A 24669-nucleotide genomic window follows, 5' to 3' on the forward strand; every position below is an offset into this window, starting at 1 on the left:
ATTTTGTTGCTAGTATTCGTACCACTAACTACAGTTGTCTGATTCAGTGATTCCCAAGATTGCGTTTGCAGCTACGTTGTGGGGTCACCAGAGATCCAAGCATTTCATTCATTCATTCATCCATTCATCCATCCATCCATCAGTCCATCCACCAGTCCATCACAGGTCAAACACACATTCACATCTAGGTGTAATTTACGGTCTCCAATTGACCTCACATACATGTTTTTGGAGTGTAGGAGGAAATTGGAGTACCTGGAGGAAACCATGCATCCACCCATCCATCCATCCATCCACCCATCCATCCATCCATCCATCCATCTTTTGTAATTTTATTTTTAGGTTGAGCAAGGTCATTGGGGTGGAGGGGCTTATTCCAACTGACATATGATGGAAAAGCAGGATAGATTCTGCCCAGATTGTGGATCCATCACTGAGGGACAACCCTCCATGCACAAAATTACACATATCCAACTATCTATACATCCACCCATCCATCCATCTTCTTTGCCTGCTTTATCCAGTTCAGGGTCACCGGGGGCTCGAGCCGACCCCAGTTGACGATGAACAAGAAACATGGGACACCCTGAAGGGTTTGCCAGTGTAATAGGGGGTCAATTGAGAGAGAGGAAAAGTCACTTAAATACATTTACAGTTCACCTAAAACACAAGTATTCCTGAGCATATTTTTCAAAAGCGGTGAGCTTTAACCGCCTTTTAAATTTTTTAAAGCATTTTAGATTTTTTTGAAGTTATCGTCCAAGTTGTTCCAAAGACTTCTCCCTCGTACATAAATCTACTTTTTCAAAAAATTGCTCTTCCTTATTTTTTACAAATTTTTTTTTAATACCAGTTCCTCTCTGAGGCTATGTCGACTCTTTGCGTTTGAATATCTTCTGGATATGAGGTAGAAGATTACAATTATGTGCCTTATACACGACAGTGTCTAAGTGCGTGTTATAATGAAAACTTGCACTTAGTATTATAACTAATCTAGATAGAGAGATAATAGTGAAATAAACTACTGATGAGGATAATCCAAAGCACTTGTCTATGTAATATTTTTTTATTTTGGACTCCGACACCAGTGTATGTCTGACATGACCTTCTATGTCAAGTAGTTATGATTTTTCTTTTTCTTTTATTCTTCGGGGGGGGGGTCATCTTTATACGCCTGTTTCCCCTCTTCTCTACTAGCTCATAAACCTCTTCACACTTGGGCTTAACAGCAAAGATGTAATGAAAGTCAGATTAAGCTGACATACAAGTCATTGACATTTACCAATAACTGTTCATTTGCAGCTCAAGTAAAACTGTTTTGTTTCGACTTTATGAAGGTGAGGAAATTGGAAAATGAGAAAATTCACAGAAAAAGTGTGATTCACAGTTTCTTTGGGATTTTTTTTTAAACTTCAGTATGTGTGATTTTTGCACAGGTACATTTGTGAAATGTGTAAAACTGTCCTAAAGTATTCATAAAAGTACAAGAAGGAACAAAAATATATTGACGCAGCAAAGACATTAAAATCCGAAAATCTAAAATCATACACAGAATGGAGTTTGCGTGTTCTCCCCGTGTGTGCATGGATTTTGTCCGGGTACTCAAGTTTCCAACCACAGTCCAGAAACATGCATGTGAGGTTAATTTGTGCCCCGGAATTACCCCCCATGTGTAAATATGAGTGTGCGTGGTGTTTATCTTTGTGTGTTTGTCTCGTGATTCAGCAGTACACTAATAAGAAATATTCTAATAGGTCTATTTAAAAAAAAAAAAATAGCAATATTTTAGCATAATTTCTATATTTTGCTCAAGCAAGATTGCTCTTTGTTTAAACTACAATTTTTTTTACGTGAAAAATAAAATCCAGTTCAAGTGAACTTAATTTTGTCTTTGTCTTTCTTTCTGTCTGTGGTGTTTGGGAATGCTGGTGGCTTATGGGTATTGTAGTATTTGGTGTTCTGAAATACTGAATGAATCACAGTAAATATGGTTTTTGTTGTGTGGATGAATTTAAAAAGATTGGCTCTTATTATTTAAATCATTCATGTTCTAAAACATATAAATTATAGTGTTTTGTATTTTGAACACACACATTTGACTTCACTACTATATATTTATACAAAGATACTAACTTGAATTTTTATTGTTGATTTCACAGTTTCAATCAGGTTAAAAGTACTTCTCAGATTTATTTTTGGACATAACATGTCCACTATAAACTGCACAATGTAAAACAAAAACACCTATACACTGTAGTCATTAGAAAAAAGGAAACTTTCACAATATATTACATTGACAATTTAAGACATGTATTACCATTAGTTTGGGGGGAGAAAATATGACGCTGGTCTATAAATATAACTTCACTTGTTTGATGTTTAATGGAACCGCTGGATCACACTATGTATAGTGACTTTATACTTGGCTGACTTCTTTTGACCAAACTGCAAGTCAATTCTTGTGTTATAATTCTGTTGGAACTAGTCGAGAAGAAGTAATGCTTCCACTTGCAACCTTTTTTTTGGGAATTGACTATCTTTTACTCCAACCATAATGCTGTTTTGGTGACTTGAATGTAAATTTGTGATGCTGAATAATGCGTGTGGAATGACCTCATCTCATGGTCATTTAAAAACAGATTTAAGTCATAACAGAGATAGATTTGAGAAAACTTTTTCTAAGTGTTCAGAAGCACTAAATGTGAAGTTCTGCCTGCGAATGAATGTGATATCATCCTTTTCGGGACCTCGAGACATTTAAAAAGACGCAACTTAACATATGACACCACAAGAGCAGAGATTTTTGGACGAGGCGATTTGTCGCGGGATAGGGGAGTTTTGAAAGTAATAACAAATGAAATAAGGACAGAGCAGAACTCCTGCAGTAGCTCTCTTTGGGACTGGATTATGAATGAATACTTCAAGGTAAATATGATAAAATATATGATTTTAGACGGATGTTAGTTCACAAATGTCGCCGTAGACTCGGGTTCAGTGCCCCTATGCGTCGGAGTGGTACGTCCCACAGCTCCTTTTGGCGTCCACAGCGCCGGAGCTCGAAGCACAACATGTTGGGGAGCCGAGCTGAGCTGAGCGCTCCTCTTCAGAGTTAACTTTTTAATCTGTCGCCTTATCACTCACCTGAGGAGGGAGGCGTGTGAGGGCACAAGGGGATACAATTTAGAAAAAAAAGAAAGTCACTCATGGTACGAGTTTAGTGGTGCAATCCGGAGCGTGCTCTTTTGCATAAGATTGTTATTTGAACTGTGCAGAGAAGAAGAAGAAGGAGCAGCAGAAGAAGAAGAAGAAGAAGAGGAAAAACAGAGGAAGGGAAGCCCGGAGAAGAGAGCGAGAAACGCGGGGGAGACAAGATGCAGCTGGCCGCGGTGCTGTTTGGAGCCTTCATAAGTTTGCTGCTCAGCCAGAGTCCAGGTAAGAAAATGTCCGTGGATCGACGCTGGAAGCCGGGGGACTGACTGACTGCCTGACTGCCTGCCTGTGTGTGTGTGTGTGTGTGTGTGTGTGTGTGTGTGTGTGTGTTTGGGAAACGGTGGTCCGGTGGTGTTTTTATCTTTTAGCGAGAGATTTTTTTTTTTTTTCCTTTTTAAATGATCTATATGGAAAGCTGGCTTGATCTTAAACATCCAGACACTTAAAGCCAAGTTGACCGCCTTTAAATTTTTTATTTTTTTTTTACTCAGCGCCATTTATAAGGGTAAAAATAGAGCAAACATTTTTTGGAGTGCACACAGTCCTCTTTAAAAAAAAAAAAAAAAAAAAGTTGTTTGACAACATGCTTGTGGATCTGAAGGTCCGAGCTCTCGTGTCTGCAGCAGTCCGTAATATTTATCTGCTTTAACTTCCAAGAGAATCCGTTTTTCATTTCACACTTTTCATCTCTACACCTGAAGTGTGTGCAGCTGCAAAAGCATTCTAATGGTTTTGAATTGTATTGATTACTGTGTTTATGCAAATCTTTTTTTTTTTAATTTTTTTTTTAAGTTTCTTTTGTGTGATAGGTGCAGCTGCCTGAAGGCTACTTTCAATCTGAGTGTGTATGCTTGTACCCTACGTGCTGTCAGACCTCACCTCTTAATGCAAATTGACACCAGTAGTGTCTGATGTTGGAATAAATTAGTAGATCTTTGTCCAGGTAGATTCTTGTTTAATCTGCTGCCCAGTCTTGGATGCACGGAGCTGAAAGCAGGATGTTAAATGTATGAAAGTTGTTTTTTTTGATGTGCAAATCTACATTTTGTGCGACTTTGAAAAAAAATCAGAGCTTCCCCTTGGAATATGTGGCTCCTTCTTTTTCTGTTCTCTTCAGAAGAAACATACATGCTTTTCCGTGCTTTGATTGCAGCTGAACTGAGTTGTTTATTTATGACAGCTCAAATCTCTCCCCCCCCCCATCACCACCTCCTCTAGCAGCGCTCATAATAGTCCCGTCTGATTTTCACCACCCCCTTCCTATATTTTTGTAACACCTTGTATTTACAACATGTTACAACAGCCGCTGGAATGCAAGGACCCTACTAAAGCAATTTCTAAACACACACATACGCATGGTCCGTCGTGCTCTCTGACTTGTCTTGAAAAGATTTAGCTGGCAGGACAGCAGAAATTACACCTGTAATTGGCTGGTCGGATCACAGATGTGGTGGGGGGTTTGGATGTAATTGTAACAACTCCTAAATGTCACCAAAAGACTGTCTTCAAAATGTCAACCAGATAAAAGTCAATATCCAATTGAAAACAAAAGCCACCCTGGATGATCCACATCCTATTTATAGTCGGCCCTTTCATCCTTGATGTAGTTATCAATGGCGCCCCCCCCCCCCCCCCCCCCCCCCCCCCCACTGCCTTCCCTCTTTATCTGGGTCGGAGGGCTGCGGTCTTTTGGTTATGCGCTTGTTCTTTCATAAAGCAATTAAGTCTGCGGGGCCTGCACCGTGTCTTAAAACATGCCATTGTGTTCAGTGTGTGAATCTGAGCTGCTGGTGTTGTCATTTTCCATGATGACAAATTAAATAGCTCAGTTAATGCTGGCTCTTTTTTTTTTTTTTGGGGTGGTTGGACCTGCTGGTGGGTCCTATTCCAGTTCTGAGAGGAAGAACCTTTCGAAACCAAATTTGGCCCTGATGAATTTAGATACTTGTGAATTTCAAATCATGATTATTCGCTGTTCAATAAAAAAATGACACTTCTGAATGAGCATTTTTATAACTGATTGGCTAAATGAAAACATATAATACTGCCTCTGAATAGTGATGGATTATTCTAACCTTAGCGTCTTGTTTTTCTTTTAAGGATTCTCTTTGGTTGCATTAATTTTAAGATGGACTTTGTGTTCATGGGGGATGAATAAAACGGTAAAGCCAGTGTCAAACACATTTTATTTCAGGGGACATTTAAGTGCCGATTCCACCGCTCTATCTGTGTCGGGACATCGCAGGGCGGGACGGGTTTTCGCATGGTCCGACTAAAAAAAGTTGTGGATGGTACAGAAAGAAACCGCGATCACCGGCTCCGATTTTCCACCACCCCTCCATTGAGGTGCCTCGCAACGAGAAAACGGGTCTGTTAGGAGGAGCAACAACGCAGCCGTCTGCTGATTGGCAGCGATGATCGCCACTCTCGACTTGACCAATATATTTATAATATTTCATCAGTTGTAAACCCTCTCGTTGTTTACATACGCCGCTTTGTGCTCAGCGGTTGTTTTGTTAACTGGGTTTATTGAAACGTCGGCGCGCAACACAACATCACCGTCTTTTAATGAGGTGCAGACGCTCCTCTCTGTAACAGGAGAGGAGGAGATTCAGCAGGCGCTGGATGCTGCTGTTCACAATGACAGTTTGTGCTGTGTCACAGAGAATGACTCAGACGGCCGCAGAATTGTGGCCGGGTAAAGCCGGCCGCCGCTGGTCGTTTCCGTGTTCTTCGTTCGATGCGTCCCCACGTCGTTCACACCCCCGCCTACATTTTAACACAAAACAATTACTACTGAAAATGACGACAACCTCAACATAAAGCCAATTTTTATGAAACCTTCCGATGCAAAATACAGTGAAATGTTGGAAAAAAACTTCTATAGCTGTTGAATTATACATGTTTTTCAATCTCACACTGACAAAATGGCTTTGAAACTAATGCTAGGTTGCCTTCTTTCATGGCAGCATCACTGATATCTCGGCTCAGATCTCAGTGTTGTGTGCTACTCTTAAGAAATTTGTTTTTATCTAAAAAAAATCTTCATTTTTTTTAACATTGTTACAATTTGCTTGGTAGGTTTGGTGGATTGAAGCCTCTTTCAGGATAATTTTGACCCATGGTCCTTTATGTTTGACACCCATGGGCTAAATAAAACTGTGCACCACACTGACTATGAATATTTATGGATTATTCTAAACCTTAGCTTGTTGTCTTTTAAGGATTCTCCTTGGTTGCATTAACTTCTAGATGGACTTTATGTGTTCTTGGGAGAGGAATCAAACAATAAAGGGTATATAGTCCAAACAGTGCACCTAATGGCCTTTAAAGGCCGGCTGCTGGTCGGATCTGACAGCCCTCCACCCATGGGTGTTTTTGTCTTGGACTGATGCGTGTTTTCTGTGTATCTCTAACATGTGTTTAAGGCCAAGATGCCTTCTCAGCAAAGAACGGTGGCCTTGCAGTAATAGGCAGGGGTTGGACTAATGGCATGCTGGAGAGTGGTTTATACAGCTTAATGATGAGCCATGGGACGGCATGGCCCCTCACCCATGGCTCAGACCCCCACCGAACGCTCCTCATTTACTGATCAAGTATTGATTGGACTCGCTGGGTCTCCAAGGTGTTGGTCCACTGAGGGCTTCACAGCCCTTTCATTTGCTGTTTCTTTTAAAAAAATGTTCATCCCCCACTGGAGAACATGGTTAACAGGTAAATCCTAGATATATTAAGAACAAGAGGAAATGTTCCTACTGCAGATGAGTGCAGAACTAAACCGAGACGGTTCTTATGTATGAATCTGACAGCTGGGCAAGCGTCCAAAAAACTCACTCTTTGAGTGGGCTTGGTTGGATTTTTTATTTATTTTTTTTGCTGCAGAAGCCAAACAAAGAAGGAAAAAGAAATGATGAAGGTAAAATGCACACACACATAAAAGAATGACATCATCAAAATGTCCTTTGCAGCTTTCTAAAACCCAAGGATACATTTTTAAATTGGTTACCTTTATATGCCTGAAATTCTACTATAATAACAATCATTTAATAATGATGCCAGAGAGCACAGGAAAGCAGCACGTCCGAACATTTGAAATACAGAAAGTGGTGTATATGCACTTTCTGACGGAAAGCATTAACCTTCAAGTAAACATGAAAACACAATTTTGGTGAGTTGTCTTGTAGAGAACTCTCAATTATACCCCTTTCATTCGCTTAAAATATATTGATTTAAGAATTAAAATAAACTCAAATTCAGATATAAAAAAAAAATTCTGCTTTGGCGCTGATGTTGAAACCCAGATTTCCTTATTGGCTTTGGATTAGAAAAATGTAAGCCCGACAAAGCCCCACAGATGAGATGCATCATGATCTAAAAGGGATTAAGATAAACCTTCCTTTTGATCATTAATGTACGCATTTGAGTGATCATTGCAACGCTGGGAGTAGTTAAATGAGGAAGCAGAAGGAAATAAAAGGGGGAAAGTGATGACTTTTAAGAGGGATTCACAGCAGGAGTTGCTTTAATAAAAGCGAGGGGAAGAGACTGGCCTTGTATTGTCTTTGTGCTGCCCTCCTCTTAAGTTCAAGTTGCTGACATCCCGCGTGCCCTTCCCCGCTGCCTGCATCCCCTCGTCGGATTGATTGGTCCCCTGGTGTTGCCTTCGTCATCCTGGATCAACGCTCGCTCAAACACGCTCTTTCCCCACTGACTGCCTTCTTTTTTCTCTCCGATGCTGCAGAACTGCTTTTGTGCCTCCAAATGTAAATTTACGACTCTGCCTGGCTAAACCGCTTCCATACCACATTTGATTGAGCGTTCGCAGAGTTATCGTGTTGGTATTAATGGCGCAGCAATGTTGATACTTCCAAATAACTGCCTACGGACGGATTCGTGCCACAGCCGTGGGTTGTCTTTGGTGCCGGTTTCGCTCTGTAGGTGACGGTACTTTTGATTTTTGAAGATGTGGCAATGACTTGGACTTCCAAAACCAGATTCCTTTTGCTCCTCTTCTTGACGAGCTTTGATTTATTTTGGCTTCTGTGCACGTTCAACCTTCCACTCTGATGTACTTGTTTGGGCTGGAGCTTTTTATAGGCTTGAGGCTGAACAATTCATTTTGTGTGTGTGTGTGTGTGTGTGTGTGTGTGTGTGTGTGTGTGTGTGTGTGTGTGTGTGTGTGTGTGTGTGTGTGTGTGTGTGTGTGTGTGTGTGTGTGTGTGTGTGTGTGTGTGTGTGTGTGTGTGTGTGTGTGTGTGTGTGTGTGTGTGTGTGTGTGTGTGTGTGTGTGTGTGTGTGTGTGTGTGTGTGTGTGTGTGTGTGTGTGTGTGTGTGTGTGTGTGTGTGTGTGTGTGTGTGTGTGTGTGTGTGTGTGTGTGTGTCTAGCTGGTTAGGTTGGTGTTGGCCAGGCTTTTGCTTTCACCAGGGGAAGGCAGAGTGGGCCACCCGATACCCCCGCTGTGCTCTGTTGAGGGGATGGAATTGCACCTCCAAGGTAGCAGTGAAGGTACCTGTGATTACTTGATCCCCCCCCCCCCCCCCCCAAAACTTATGGATAATGTCACACCATAGATCCCTCTTACCCCCCTTCTACTGACTCCGTTCCTCGTGTTCCTATAAATCACCTGGCCGTCTTCTTGCAAAAACCTCCTCTGGCCTTCTGTGTGAGAGCCCCCCCCCCCCCCCGGGCAGTTTCCGTCTTCAGGATCGTTTCTAATTTCAGAACATGATGCCAGGACCCATCTCAATTATGCTCACTGCACTAATATATGTCACAGATGTCAACTTTCAGTACACACAAGCAAGTAAATAAATAAAGCCAACCACTGGCAACGGTCTGTGGGGAAAGCACTTGTTTTTGGTATAACAACGGAAATAATCCTGCAGAGGAAAATCTGTGTCAAATTCAAAAGGCCGTTATATTTTTGGATGCATGAATAATGAAAGACTTTTTGCGTGTTTTTTCATATTGATGTCAAATTGTGTGACGGAATCTAAAATGTGCTTTGGTTTATCTCCTTGATCTTTGAGCAAAAACACACCATGATTTATTCAAACATCTGTCTGGGGTGGAAAGGCAACTTCTCAGCAAAATTCTTGTCATTGTATCGCACCGACTTGAGTTAGAGCCGTGGCTCGCAATTGATTGTATCCTGAGTGGTTTGTGGAGCGTCGCTTCAGCAAAACGCTAAAGCCCAAATGACTCCCATGGGTGGAGCAGTTTGCCATCATTGTAAATGAGAGCCCCGTAGCTTGTTAATATGTCGGAGGGCGTGTTTACGTGATGCACCTGAACGCATCACTCAAAGCCGTCATCTATGAAGCAGCATTTTAACTTTTTGGCTTATTTGTTTTCAGAAATACATTTCTAAAAACCGTATTTCTGAGGACCGTATCTTAGCCGGTGCTGAACCCTAACCCTGTTGAGTTTGCGCTCTGGGCAGCTGCCAGTGTTTATGCTGGAAAAAAACAGTCGTGGACGAATTGCCCGGGGTTGTAGTTTTGTGGACAAGTTGTCCGTTCACTGTTTACACGACACCGGTGTGCGGATCCACTGTATTGGAGTTTTTATTCCAGTTCCCAAGGTGGAAAGATTCTTTCACGGTCGCTATTCCCTCCTGCAGAGACTGCCGGAGGCTATGGAGCGCTTTTACTGCACATGCGCGTATCTCTCCCCTTCCCTCCCCTTCCTTCTGCTCATCCACTTATAAACAAACATGGCGGACCCGTAGTGGTTTGACCCGCCGTCCGTATTCTTGTTTTATCGTCCAGATCAGTAGTTTTATAGTTGAGACTCTCCTGTGATAGCATCCGATGCGTCATCAGTCCTTACGGACGTCGGGTACTCCTTTTTCTTCATGTTTATGGCGTATTGGTCTCTGCACACGTCTGTGTGACTTCATTATGAAATCAAGCAACATCGCCCTCTAGTGGCTCGGCATACGGACTACATTGTTGTCAGTGTGTCCGCTGCTGCTCTAAACACTCCTTTTTTTTTTTTTTTAACGGTTTAGGTGTCACGTGAAACGTTGTCGTTTAAACAGGGTCTTACTTTCTTTCTTTTCCACAATTTAGTGGAGAAAAACAAAACAAAAGCAGGTCACGTTGCCTCAGACGTTTGGTGTAGAGATTGACGTGTGTGTGTGTGTGTGTGTGTGTGTGTGTGTGTTTTTTTTTTTTTTTTTGCCATCGAGTATGAATTTGAGTTCCTCTGGGGTTGCAGATTATTGGAGACTGTAATAAACTCTGGGTCCATGTCTCAGCGGGGGTCTGCTGTAGAGGACAGAAAGATAAGCAGGGCTCGAGAGTCACTGTCTGAGCACAACCAGGGGAAGAGGGGGAGGGCAGGGACACAAAGACATTTTGAAGGACACACAGACCTACGAATCCATAGTAACTAAATTCCGCTCTGGCTTCTCTCATCACTCGATGTGACTTGGAGGGGCGGGGGTCTGCAGGGACATTAATGGCTTTCTGGCAAATTTGGAGAAAAACATTAGTGTGAAATGATCAGATTGTTGCAATAGAAGGCCTCATTCAACATGCATGAAAATAAGCCTCTTATTCTTTGTCTGACTAACCAAGACATCACGGGATCCTCTATATATTTGTCTGCTGCCACTCTTCACTGAAGGTGGAGGGGGATCTTGCGCTTCCGTTTACTTCCAGCATGCCTAATGGGTTAACAGCACATCATGTCACACAAGCAAACATATGGTTTGGAGATTTATTCTTTTTTCTTTCTTTTTTTTTTCTTTCCTCTTTGGGCAACAGAAACGTTTGAACAATTTATGAGGGCTGGACAGTTGGTCCTTTGTCAATTTTTTGGTGAGACGGTCTCCAATCAATCTTGGAGATGAATGGCCAGTTGAAAGTTTTATTTCTGAATAGAAAGTAGTTTATCATTTGCATCTCTTTGTAGACCAAGCACTGGTGAGGGGAATGATGACAAAAAAAAAAATTGAATGACCATTGTTATCAAAGTGTCTTTTGGATGTTGTTGATTTGTGAAGATTGACCACGAAGTCACAGGAGAAATCCACTACAGAGCTTTTCTGTATCGCCTTTTGAATGTTTCCTCTGTAACCATAACCTGACATAGTTTATTTCTCTGTGTTGCAGAGCGCCATTGTTCCCATGAAAACAATTGAAAATTGCATTGACAAGCCACACTGACGCACAGCAAAACATGTACCCTCAATACTATCTCATAAATCATTGTCACAAGAGCCTCACTGGAACACCGTTTCTCCTTTTCAGCAAATAAAAACGATGCTTTGTCAAGTGAAGTGCCACAGATAGTAGAGCTGGACCACTTTTTTTTTTTTTTTACTGACAGAGAAGGAATACCTACCTTCAAATACTTGCAGTTACTTGGCATGAACTTAACATCAGCTTTGCACCCTTTTTCTTTAGCTTTGCTGAGAAAAAAAAATGCTATATATTAAATCGTTAATATATGATCGAAATGGCACAATCTTAATGTACATTTGCGATCAGTTCAACTTTATTGGTGTTTTTCTTAGAAAATGACACATCTGCCACCATTTATCGTCTTTACCAGAGGCTGCTAACAGCTCAGCTGATTGGCAGAGAGGTTCTCTGTGGACGAGAAGCTTCACCTATCGGGTGTGTTGTATTTGAGTACTTTTACGAGAATCCTCATACAGGATCGGACATGAAACCCTATGCTGGGATTGGTACTGGTGCAACCCTGACAGATCATTATGTGGTTTCTATTGATACAAATATTTAAAGGTTATTTCTTCTTTGGGACCTTTTGTTATTTAAACAAAAATAAAACACGAAACGCTAGGAGTTTGGCACCATGAAAAATGCCACTTTTGCCAAGTTTGTTGGTTGAGATGGTGGCTTTTGCCTTTGCCATCCTTCTACAGCTTCTACAGTTTGGGTGCGAGGAAATATGCAAATGCTTATAGACAGAGACAGACATCTTTAACTGGATATGGCCTCCTTCGCCACAATGAGGTCATGGACTAAATGTGTGCTGCTGAGTGTATACATGTTTTCTGTCAACCAGCGCAGCAGCTCGCTTGCTGCCCACCCCTGCCATTTTTCCATCCTTATGGAAAGCACTTAAGACTTGTTTTTTTTTTTTAAATTGTAATTGATATCAGATTCTTGACTCAGGTTGTTTTGATAATCTTTGCAAGCCACACACATACTATTTCCTTTCTAATAATTGTCTTTTTCTCTTTAAAGAGCGTTGACCTAACATAAATGGGTTTTACTCACTTCCTGCCTGTGGGTTTGGTTCTTCTTCGGCTTTGCTTCACAGCAGCTGCAACTGTAGAACGGAAAGTGCATCAGAACACTTCTGTATAGCAGAACAAATCTTTCATTTGTGTTTCGAACCACCGGTTACAAAGTCTTTTTCCTGGAAAGTTTCTGAATCAAAGTGTAAATTCTGTAACCTCTGTTTGGATAACAGTAAGACGATATGTGGACACAAAGAAGGAGCCTATCAGTTGAAATGTCAGCACATTGTTCTGTTGTTATGATTCATCTTGTCACATAATTGTTTGTCAACTACTTTGCTGTATTTTTCCTTCTTTTTTTTAATCATCCTTATTATATGTGTTCCTTCCCCGCTGAGTACCTTAAAAACTACTTAAGGCCCATTCATACTCCATAAGAACAAGAAGAAGGTTCGGCAGTGCAGATCCTGCTGAACAAAAGGACGTCATTTCCTTCGTTCAGCTCCTTCTGGCCGAAGAAATTAGTTTTGGCTGTGCCAACCGTCCTGGCCGAACTGTGTAGGTGTCGCACTGCCGAAGCTTTGCACTGCTGTGTGCTGCGCATGCGTGTTCCAGTTCGCTCCTGACTATCAGTCATATTTTAATCATATTTAGCTTCTAACATCGCAACTGTACGAGCGCCGCAGCTCATTAAAATGTCGGAGTGCAGGCTTACGTGATGCACCTCAACGTATCACGAAAAGCTGTCAGCTCCTATAGATCTTTTGCACTGACGTCACAAAGTTCCCATGATCCTCTCTGATTCGCTAGAGTCCGCCATATTTTATGACAACTTTTATCTACAACACGGCGGTAACTATTGAGGAAGGTGTAAAATGGGAGTTATGTGCGCAGTTGTCGGGTGTTCTAACAATTCTGCACGCGACAATGTTTCGTTTCATATTGTGTTGGTGCTTTCTTTGGGGGGATTTTCAACACAGAATGATCTCTTACATAGACATACAGTAGTAGACCTCTACAAGATTGTGTATGTCTACACTATAGACATACTCCAATAGAACGTTTACCTTATGGTGTAGACTGGAGGGTCTCTACACATATAGTAAACGATCTACTAGCATATGTCTACTCCGTCGGCTCGTTGGAGCAGACGTTCACTACATGGGACAGATTGACGGCAGAGTTAATTTATTAAAAGTCCCTCATTCGTCCTTCGACAGGAAATTTCTTCACCAAATGAACCGTCTTCAGCAGCCACACAGCGTAGCGCTCTGGGGAGGTGATGGAGGCCGGGGGTGTAGCTCAGGGAGTAACGGTGCAGGTTGTTTTGACTATCGGCGTAAACCGGAGCACCAGAGCAAAAACCACACGCACGGAGAGAACATGAAAACTCCTGCCGGGATTTGCACAAGGACCGGTGTGTTAATCTTCTCATTAATGTTACAGATGTTCACCTTTTAACGTCATTGTGCCTGTCTGAGCCAGGGTGGTGGTGGTGTTTTTGTTGTTATGTCCGTTTTCCTTGAAAAGTTGCAAAATATAATTATTTATAAAAGTAAAAATTGATGGCACTATTTTACTGGTCCGACCCACTTGAGATAAAAAAATGTTCGTTTTTTTTTTTTTTTTTTCTCTTAACTGGGACCTTCTGGCTGTGAGGCGAGAGGCTGTGGACTAATTTACACGGAGATCGTGCCTACATTTGAGGACGATGCCTACATCGTCCTCAACCCCACCGCACTCCTCTATCTTACCGCGATACCTGGCTTTATCTGGAATATTCAATCCTTGATAAATTTGGGAAAAATCACATGAATCCGATATTGAAGATATGTTCTTATGCAGCTGTATCCATAAAAGATGGCGGACCCAAGCGAATCGGAGAGGATCATGGGAAATCTGACATCCGTTGCAAACGATCTATAGTTAAAACCGGACCAACTCGGACAAAAACTCCCTCTTTTATTACAGAAACAGTTCTGCAAAATGCATGTCTGAAAGCACTGGAGGCGAGAAATAAACTGTGCAGTTAAAGTTAAAGCGCCGCTTCACAGACGTGTGGCTGCTGTGAGGAGGTGTGGCCTGCGAGTTCGACAGCTTCTCTTCGGAGTATGAACAGTCCTGCTGAAAAAGCCTTTTTTTCGGCAGCTGGCTGACGTCACTGCTGAATTTTGTTCTTGTTCTTATAGCTTCAAAAAGGGAGTATCTAGGGGCCTTCAGGGTCTACATCTTTAACTGCCTGGCACACCCTCTTTGTTCACCAGAGGGGGTCCCTGCAGATGGGGGGGGGGTTGGCAGCTGTCTCCTAGATTGCCTCCAAAAGGTGCTTGGAAGAAGGCTCATTACTCCCTCAACATGCTTGCATGCACAAATGGCCTGTTCGGGCACAGGCTTTAAACAAAAAACACACACACACACACACACACACACACACACACACACACACACACACACGGCTCCCATCTCCAGATAAGATAAAGAGTGTGATATGATTTCAAAGACCTCCTACTAACAGAACGTTTCATTTTTTTAGCACTCAGGCTGGAGTCATCTGCTGCTTTGGGAATTTTAGCCCTTTGCATTGTGGCAGAGAATCAGCTTTTTTTTGTTAAGAATTTCTCCCCCAAAAAATCCAAGGAAGTGTCTGCGCTTGCACTGCATGTTAAGTGAAAGGGAGCTCAGATCTTCGTTAACTCAAATAATTAGGAAGCTTTACTTGCAGCTAATCAACTTTCAGTTCCATTTTGCGAGAGCAGTGTTCACAAGTGGGAGCAGGATATCTAATGAATGGCTAATTACTGTGATTAAGCTCATTAGTGTCCACATTAAATCTCACAATTTGTGTTTCGCCGATGTTGCCGTGTTGCTCAGCTGCTAAAGAACTGAAAAGTCCTGGGTGACTTTTTGATCAGCGATACGAGCACATGGAAGATCGGTGTCGCCTTCCCCTCCCACGCTGCCCTCCAGCTCTACTGCAGGGGAGCACCTGTTGCATATCTGGTGTCCTTCTGGCTGTTGAAACCAGCAGGATAAATGCTTCAGAACCTTTGGAATGAAATGTCTGCCCAGAGAAATATCACAGACTGACACAGAAACCTGCTTTAATGTGACACTTGCCTCTAAAGGCTACTGTGTCTGACGTATGCATGGCAGGGAAATAAGAGCAGCAGGGAAATTGTCTTGGATTTCTTTTTCTAATTGGATTTCATCCAAAATGTGTTATGAAACATTTTATCTGCAAATAATCCACAGTTTAAATGAATGACTAATCAATTTCACATTATTTACTTTAAGCATGACAAGTAATAACGATACTGAAAACAATTAAATTAAAGAAAAAATGATTCATATGTTACTTTCCTCTTCTAATTTCAATTACAAAGCAAAGGAATATTTTCATATTGTACTGTTCTCTGCAGGTATTCTCTTTAATATAAACATATAGTACTTTCCTAAGCTTGAGTACACAGTTACATTTCCAGTAAAGCCAAATGGAAAACTAGGATTGCAGCAGAAGGCCAAACCATGAATTGAATTAAATTTTGTAATGCATTAATAGATTTGTAAATGCAAAGCAGTATGTTACATGGCTTTGATTAACCACTATTCCTACTTTGCATTATTTCATTTTATTATTGCATTTTATTCCTAAGTTAAAATAATATGTTAAATGTGTAAAACTACATTATTTTATTATCTTGTGCATAATTCCTATCTGTGCTCACCAACGTAGCAACGATGGATTGATGTATTCTGATAAGCACAAATAAGGCACATTTGAAATTAAATAAAGGAATGAATGAAGCAGCCATCTTGCATGTTAAATGCACAGAACTGTTAATTTGCTTCATAAGTAATCATTGACTTGGTGCATTTCAGTCTGAGGAAACAAAAGGGGAAGTGTGAGGTCATAAGGTCTTTCAATAACTATACCAGCCATAAAAGATTAAGGTTTAGTTATATGTGGTTATATGCTGAGACATGTGGTCCTTCTCTTCACACTGGCTTATTGTGGTTGCGTCTCGCTTCGAGTCATTTATGGAAACTGTGTCCAATTGCAAAAAGCGCAATATAACCTGTTTTTACGGTTGTCCTGACTTAGTAGCAATAACCTTTGGTGCATCTTTGACACAAAAAACAATTAGAAAGAAATTGTAACCCACTATATACCCTGTGCAGTAGCTGCTAGCACACACACACACACACACACACACACACACACACACACACACACACACACACACACACACACACACACACACACACACACACACACACACACACACACACACACACACACACACACACACACACACACTTTTACTTTCTCACAGTAATTATCTCCATGTACACACACAGGAATGGCCAAGACTTCCTCGGGGCTCAAATGATCTCAGAGTGTTGTTTACCCTTCTAGAGTGACATCTCTCACTATTGTCCCCTCGATACTGACGCACACTGATGTCATTCTAAAGTTGTGAGAGCTGAAACCGGACTCTGGAGAGACATACACTCACACACCTAACTGGTGCGTGATCTAACGCACGGTGCTGCTTGCTTCGCTGCTCTGATGCAGGGGAAGCACTGTGAGTAATTCAAACTTCGTGGAGGGGAAAATGTTGCCTTAACATGTTTTTTCTTTTTTCCGGCTTTTATGTCATCATGCTTGTATGCCAATGCTTTTTTTTATTTTCTTAAACCCTCATTGTTCTTTTCTCTCAGCGGACCCCTACCCCAGCAGGCACTGCGATGAGGGAACTGGAGGTGGTAGTTGTGGAGGTGGTGAGGGTATTTATTAAACAAACAGCAAAGGGCTTTGGAGGCCCCATTGAGGCCTGGAGCTGGAATGGGGACGCGACTGAAAGCGCTGCACTTCCTAATGAACTCGAGTGGCCCATAGAAGCCGGGCCTTTTCACAGAAGCCAAGGAGGACAAAGTGTCAAAACAAGCCCAGCCCCTCTTGGTTCAGAGGGGCTAAACGCCGCCTTTTGACTCTGTTGGAGTGTGGGCATCTGAAGGGGAGGCCATGAGGAGAAAGGAGGGGGAGGCCGAATGTACTTGTTAAAACAATGGCCTCTTAAATCAAGCACCCCTCCTTGCCTCTCTTCTTCTCCTTAGCTCCTCAGCTCCCACCTCCCTAACCCCTCCTTGCATCGCCTCGGCTTCCAATTAGACCTTCTCTTGCACAAGCAGTTGAAAGGCCGATATATTGCTGGGGCCCTCAAAGGAGAGGCTTTTGGGGTTGCATCTCTGTAGCAGTGTTGCCTCTATGAAAGGTCTTAGTATTCAGGGGAGAGCGCTGTTTGGGCTCCTCAAAGCACTCAATCTGCCTCCGGGGGCTTGTATACCATCATGTCCTCTCCGTTTGCCGCCTCCACTCTCCCTTCTTCCCTCATTCGGCACTACTCCACCCCCTCCATTTCACCGTCTCTCTCCCTCTTCATTCCACTTTCAAGCCAGAACTCTTTCTTCTGTTTGTGACCCCTCTATTCTTCCTCTCTGCTTGGCTGCTCGCGGAGGCCGGGACAGGAGCTTTGCATGGCCGGGGCCCGAGTGCTTCCTCGCCTCCCTTCCCTCAGTTGTTACGCTATGGATGAAAAGCGGAGACAAATATGTCTGCGGTTCAAAGTCCATCCCAGCAATTACAGTGACTGATTAAAGAGTTGGATTATACACGAGCGGCTATGTATGATACTACAACTCCCGCGTTTCATAACTGCGCCGTCAGGATAAAGCAAAGCACAGCAGATATGTGTCATTGCCTAAGTGAGTCCTTCATGGAAGGCGCAGTGATAAATGTCCACAACTGCTTTTATGGCTGGGTATATAATAAGTAGAAAGTGTTGTGATCCTGTTTGACAGATTAGGAAATGGTAACAACCGAACTTGTGTTGAGGTGGTCAATCAAATAGGGCTGCACAACATGGAGCAAATTTAAAGACTGGACAGTATTCTATGCTTGCTTTCCCCAAACATCCACATCAGGCGGTTGCTTTGTTACAACAAAGTCTGTTTTGCTTGGTGTTTGTGTGCAAGGTCGTTCTCTGATGTCTGATTAACTCAGGCTGCCCTGTCATCGTTGTACGCACAAATGGTTCCTAAATGCAGGGCTGTGATTACATGGGTCAATTTCAAATGTCAACGTAAGAATGTTTGCAAGATTGAGACTCGCCAAACCTTTTGAAGCTCTGATTTCTTTTAACGATTGGGTGTACTGCTCGTATTAAGACCGATGTTTCTTGGAAAGATGGCCCTTTGTTGCAGAATAGTTTACATTTTATGTTTGATTTCATCTCTTTGTAGCTGGACCAGTGATTTTGCGGTTGTTGCACTGTAAGGTTGAGAAAATAAAGTTTACATTTTTATTGCAACACATTGTTATATTTTTCTGGTGCCTTCTACTTTGGAAGGGGTTAGGGGAAGTGCATGTGTCAAAGTTTGTTATAAAGCAGAGAAGAAAATGCACATTAAAGAGAATAAAAGCCGGTGAGACAGTGACTAAGGTTTGTAGTTACTACTCACTGAAGCTAGAATTAGTCTTTATGCCTCGAGGCAAACTGGTGAAAGATAATAATAATAACAACAACAACAACAACAGAACTCCTGCTCAACATATCCAGGATCTCTCTCTGTTTCCTGGGTTGATTTATCAGACACGTTGATCCTGATTAGCGGTAATACGAAGCAGGTTATCAACTCGACGGTTCAATCCAGACCTACGTGTGCGCGTTCATATCAAAGGGGCAGAGTTTGCAGCGTCTGACCATTCAGACACACGGAGAAATCCTACAGAGCAGTTTACAGAATACTGAAGGAGCAGTTATTCTCTGAAAATATGAAGAATTAAAACACATTCACCAGGCTAACAGCAACACTGCTGCTGCAACCGAAGCCAGACCATTCCTGACTTGTTAATGTGTGACTTAGTGAGATTATACGATTATTAATTCATTTGCGATATAAAGAGACGCCACCACCACGACTGCACAAGTAGTTCTGCGTTCCATAAATTCATGTTTCTGCAGTTTTGTCAGGTGTGATCATTAACCTCATTATTCCAGATCAATCACGTGGAGAAAAACAGACCTGGAACAAGACAAGAACATCATTCAAAGCCCCAGTGACCAGGATTTATTTTATGTCAAAAAGATCACTCTAAATTAATTTCTCAGCTGCAGCTCAGCGCTGAACCCACGCACCAATCACCATCATTTAACAATGGGCAGGTGTTTTTCCAAGAGATCTGATTGGTCAGGCGGCAGAACTCTGACCGCTTATCGAGAACACAACCTGGTCTAGAGCTAGTTAGACATTCAGCGTAAGTTGCCCGGGTGATTTATCACGGTGAGAAGTGAGCGAGCGTCGTAGTACCGAAAACTCAGGGTTAGACCTTGAAGTTATCTTGATAAGAGAAAATCCAGCGTCGGAGTACAGGCTTTAGGACCAAGGGAACCATTTGCCGGGACGGCAGTGAACTGAAGTCGACCACAACAATATTCTGCCGAGAGTCTGCACTAATTGGGTCGGCATGATTTTCCTCTTTTGTTACTAGGTGGTTGATCTATGGGGTTTCTATTCTGAGAAGCGCCTACTTAAGTTATTGCACCGGCCATCAGGAGACAAATCCATTTATATTGGGCAAAGTCCATTGTCTCACATCGTCCTCGTTTTCATTTAGTCCACAGATTACTTTAGGGGACCTGTTCTAAATCAGTCGTGGCCCCAAAGGATTTTCTCAAAGACTTGCTATATGACTTTTGTGGTTTTTGTGCGATCTGTCGCTGTAAAATCTTTGGATGTGGTGAAGTCGATAGTGTGTGTGTGACATCCCACCACCGCCCCCACCCCTTGGAGAATAGTTGAATCTTTATTAGAGAATTAAAGCTTACCACTCGGGTATTTAATTTAGTGTAAAGAATTAGCCGAGTTGAAGGTTAACTGCTTAAAATCAAATAGAAAACATCGAATATGCAAGGGTATGTTACCCCTAACTTAATAGGTAATTAAGGAAGAAATAGTCATGTTTGCGCAGACTGGAGAAGTGTGGTGCTGCTTATAGATCCTGTCCAGGTGTTGGCCTAGGAGGGGGCTCCTCCACCGGAAGGAACCAGGGCCTAGTTTGTCTTTCCACTGCCAAAGCCCCGGCCAAACAGGGGCTAAACGGGTGCTTAGTTGGCCCCACTTTGTAGCTGGGCCAGAGCGGAGCCAGACCAGGGCCTGACACATCATCAGTGGAGGGCGGCGTGATCGCCAGAGTTTTCGCTACCTCCAAGGCGCAAGCGAGGTTGAATCGGCTTTCTAAAAAAACTACAGCGAACACGGAGCCCCGGCGTGGTTATAGAGAAAAAAAATAAAGCGTGGGAACGACATAAGTCGCTCCCTTAAGTTAATAATATGAGGGAACAAGATCTTTTAATTAGCGATCGTGGAGCCGTGGCTCTTGAGAGTGCTGGCGTGTTCCTGCTCTGCCCTGCCAGCTATATTGATATATAATTTAGAAGCAGTTTTCCATTTTCATTTTTCATTGTAACTAACTTCACTTTCATGTCTTGGATGGCGTTATGACCGCAGGCTGAGGTCTGCGTGCGGCTGCATTGCGCCCCGCTACGAGACACTCCAATATTATTTGCTAACCCAGAACTTCTTTATAATGAAGTGATACCTTTGGTTCATCGGCAACTAAAAAACAAACTACATACTACTGTAAATGAAAGCTTGTATTTTTTATCCATAAAATGTGCCTTTTAATGGCTTCATGTGAAAGAGAACTTTAATCAGCGTGTGTTTATGTAGGTTGCCATTGGAAACGGCTGTAGAGCTGCGTTCCATCATTCTACACCTCCATTCTTCATTTGATTCAGACACATCCAGAAATAAAGTGAAAGGAGCAGAAATTCACAATGGAATGCCGAAATGTTGAAAAATAAGCCCCAAACTCATTCACGCTTTTTCTCTTTCTTTTCTCTGTCCACTCCGGGGCTCCGGAATAAAGCAAGACGGACGTGAAAAAACAACAAAAGAGATACGAGGAGACGCAATGTTTTCTCGCTCTTTCTTCTGCATCCGAGGTTCAGGCGAAACTAGATGGAGCTACCCGCATAAAACCGATGAATACAGTCCGTCTCCTCGTTCTTGTATGAGCGCTGTCAGTGCTAAATTGGTGAAATCAGTGACGTATCACGTTTTAGAGTCACGCAATCTTGTGGCTCTCACTTGGCTCCGTGGTGGAAAAAGAACCGGTTCTTCTGCGGTGCTCATTTAAGAACGGGCCCTGGCACCGGCCCTGAACTAGCTCCTGGTTCTTTTTGGTGGAAAAGCCCTAGGAGAGAGTCAAACGAGATCCAGGCTAAAGGCTGGAGCAGCATAGTACGCTACAGTAAGACACTGATCGGTGTGTAGATTTTGACCATTCATCTCCAGGCTTCTCATTTACTCTTTGCTTTCATGTAAACTACACTGAAACGGCCATTTCATGTTGGAATGTCATGAAAATATAATAGTTCTGAAAAAAACACATCTTCTGCTTAATACGTGGACAATAATGTTCAAAAAGCACAAGCAAATTGGTTTGTAGGACAGCATGTCAGCTTCATCATCAAACATGTCGGGGTTGTGACACGTTCAGTCTGTTTTAATGGATGTATACGGGCAGTCATTTTTGTGTTCTTGCAAAAGTTATAGTTAGAGAGAGAGAGAGAGGGGGGCACTTTTCAGGGTACATGAAAAAGATATTTGATTTCAGTAAAACTTAATCCGAAGGATCAGATATCGGGTACAGTTTGTACTCGAGATCTGAGATATTGTGTAATGAGAGCTTTTCCAGTCTGGAGATATGACCTTCTTTCTTCAACCAGCCATGTTACTTTTAAATTAGTAATTACCCATCAGCATCATTTGGGGTGTGTGTGTGGCCTTCTGTAATGCTCATCCACCTATCCTGTATGGAACGTGATTTACGCCACTGCCAGTGGACTATACATAAAGCACCGTTGAGAGCACACTCACAAATACCTCCTAACATGTCAGGCAATGGCCTTTTTGACTGCCTGTCCTCCCACAGGCTACTTTAGATGCTTGACTGATTGCTGTAACCTTGGCAGCTACAGCGAAGACAGGGACACACTGCTATTCTGAGCAATTTCAGAAGCAACTGTGTTTTATGAATTGCTGCTCCATTTATTAAGGAGGCTGTCTTGCTCATTTAAGAACGAGGTGGATAAGGCTCAAGGCTTTTTACTTTTTTTTTTTTCCCTCCTAATATCCACATTAATTCAACGCCTGCATAGACCGGATGTGGAGCTCAACGACGTCTGGGGGCTATTGCTTTAGCATTGGACAGTGACGATAACGGCTCAGTCTCGACGCGTTTGTTTTTGTTGTGTTCCTGGTTGCTCTTGTGGGGCAAGAAAACAACCATGCCTGTCTTACCACGCTTTTCCTACGGACCCAGACCAAAAGAGGCAGTGGACCCAAGCCCTTAGAAGGGATGAGGGTCCAAAATTCAGCTTAAAGACAGGGAGCACTTTTGTATGCAGCCGGCACTTCACCCAGGAGGATTTTAATGGCGGATCCACTATCAGTCGCCTTAAAAGTGGAGCTGTTCCATCTTTCTTTCCCTGGAATGACGTTATTGCACCACCTAAGAGGGAGTCTGCCTTCGAGAGGGCTCAGAAACGGCAACTTGCCCTCTGACAGCAAGCTAGCCAGGCTGAAGCTGCTACTGCGGACCATGATTATGTGGCACATCCACCCACAGGTAAATATCTAAGATGGTAAATTGTATAAATTTGTCATATGAGATCAAATATAACTTTTACAATTGCAATGACAATAATGCAATGACGGCTACATATATACTTGCACCAAGACTCACACAATGTATTGATCCACAAGGAAATAATGTCACAAGAGCTCAATAATTAAAACAATCTTGCTAACCAGTGAAAATTTAAATTTTCAAGACTGTTTTAATTTAATTTTACGTTTGAAAAATAAAGTGATGAAAATAAGTACATAAAAATTAATACTAAAACATGGCCGTTTATGACATTGTCTGTGTGAGTTAGTTTACAGTTAGACCCTATTTATATACTAATATATTTTACTGTATGATATAATTAAATTTTGGTTTCCCAGGTGCACTTGATGATGCTCTTGAATATATCAAGGAGTTGGAAGCCAGGCTGAAAGTGGATTTGTCTCCCACGCTTTTTAGTTGGTACTGTGTTTTTGATGAGCAGATCCGGTTCTACACCAAATTCCCATCTGAGAGTGTGTTCCAGATCTTCTGGGAGTCCAGAGAACCATCTGCATCCCGCCTCATATACTGGACCAGAGCACAGAAAATTGGAGATGAAGCATTTGCTGAACCCAGCCCTGCCCGCAGAATGCCTCTGATTGTTGAGTTTTTAATGTACTTGTTGAGGGTGGCTGTGGGCCTGAAGGAGCAGCTTATTGCCGACATGTTTCATGTGAGCGTTGCTACTGTCAGCCGATCGACCGTCACCTGGGCCAACTACCTTTTCATTGTGTTGTCATCCATCAACATGTGGATCAGTCGTGAGAAGGTAAAAGCCAGTATGCCTGAGAGATTCCGGAAGTTCTCTCCAAATGTACGTGCCATCTTGGACTGCACAGAAGTTGCTCTGGAGGCTGCATCATCCCTGATGTTGCAGTCCGAAACGTTCTCCGCCTACAAGAACCGAACAACTCTGAAAAGGCTGATTGGAGTTGCTCCTTGTGGGTTGGTGGTATTTATTTCACCTTTGTATACTGGCTGCATCTCTGACAAAGAAATCACTCGGGTCAATGGAATCCTTCCTCTGCTGGTGCCAGGAGGAGAAGTCATGGCAGATAAGGGCTTCCTCATTCAAGAGCTACTTGATGAAGTTGGAGCCAAACTCGTCATTCCACCTTTTCGTCACCCTGGTCAGTTCAGCAAGAAAGAGACCGAGGAGACCCAATCCATTGCTCATCTGTGGATCATTGTGGAGCGAGCAATTGCCAGAGTCAAGTGCTACCACGTCTGGGATTCTCCTGTGCCGCTCACTTTAATAGGAACTGTCAATCAGATCTGGCACAACTGTTGTGTTTTGGCAAATTATCACGGCCCATTTTGTTTGGAAGACGAAATTAATCATTATGTAAATAGGTCGAGTGTTATTAGTTGTGTTTTAAGAGTTGTCATTCTTTTAAATGCATTCCTAAATTAAAACACACTTGAGCAAAAATACCATACTGT

General features: G+C 42.5%; 1 protein-coding gene across 1 annotated transcript in view; it reads left to right on the plus strand.

Annotated features, from left to right (window-relative positions):
• Positions 1-3061: 3061 nt before the first annotated feature.
• lrp4 (low density lipoprotein receptor-related protein 4) overlaps positions 3062-24669 on the plus strand; it is a gene marked incomplete at its 3' end in the record, with an annotated part of 180773 nt that continues 159165 nt past the window's right edge. Inside the window, exon 1 of the mRNA XM_080493399.1 lies at positions 3062-3432. Within this exon, the coding sequence (XP_080349525.1) occupies positions 3372-3432 (61 nt within the window). The 5' untranslated portion in view covers positions 3062-3371. The remainder of the gene's footprint in view (positions 3433-24669) is intronic.

This window comes from Lipophrys pholis, assembly GCF_963383615.2.
Source record: "Lipophrys pholis genome assembly, chromosome: 2".
Taxonomy (NCBI): domain Eukaryota; kingdom Metazoa; phylum Chordata; class Actinopteri; order Blenniiformes; family Blenniidae; genus Lipophrys; species Lipophrys pholis.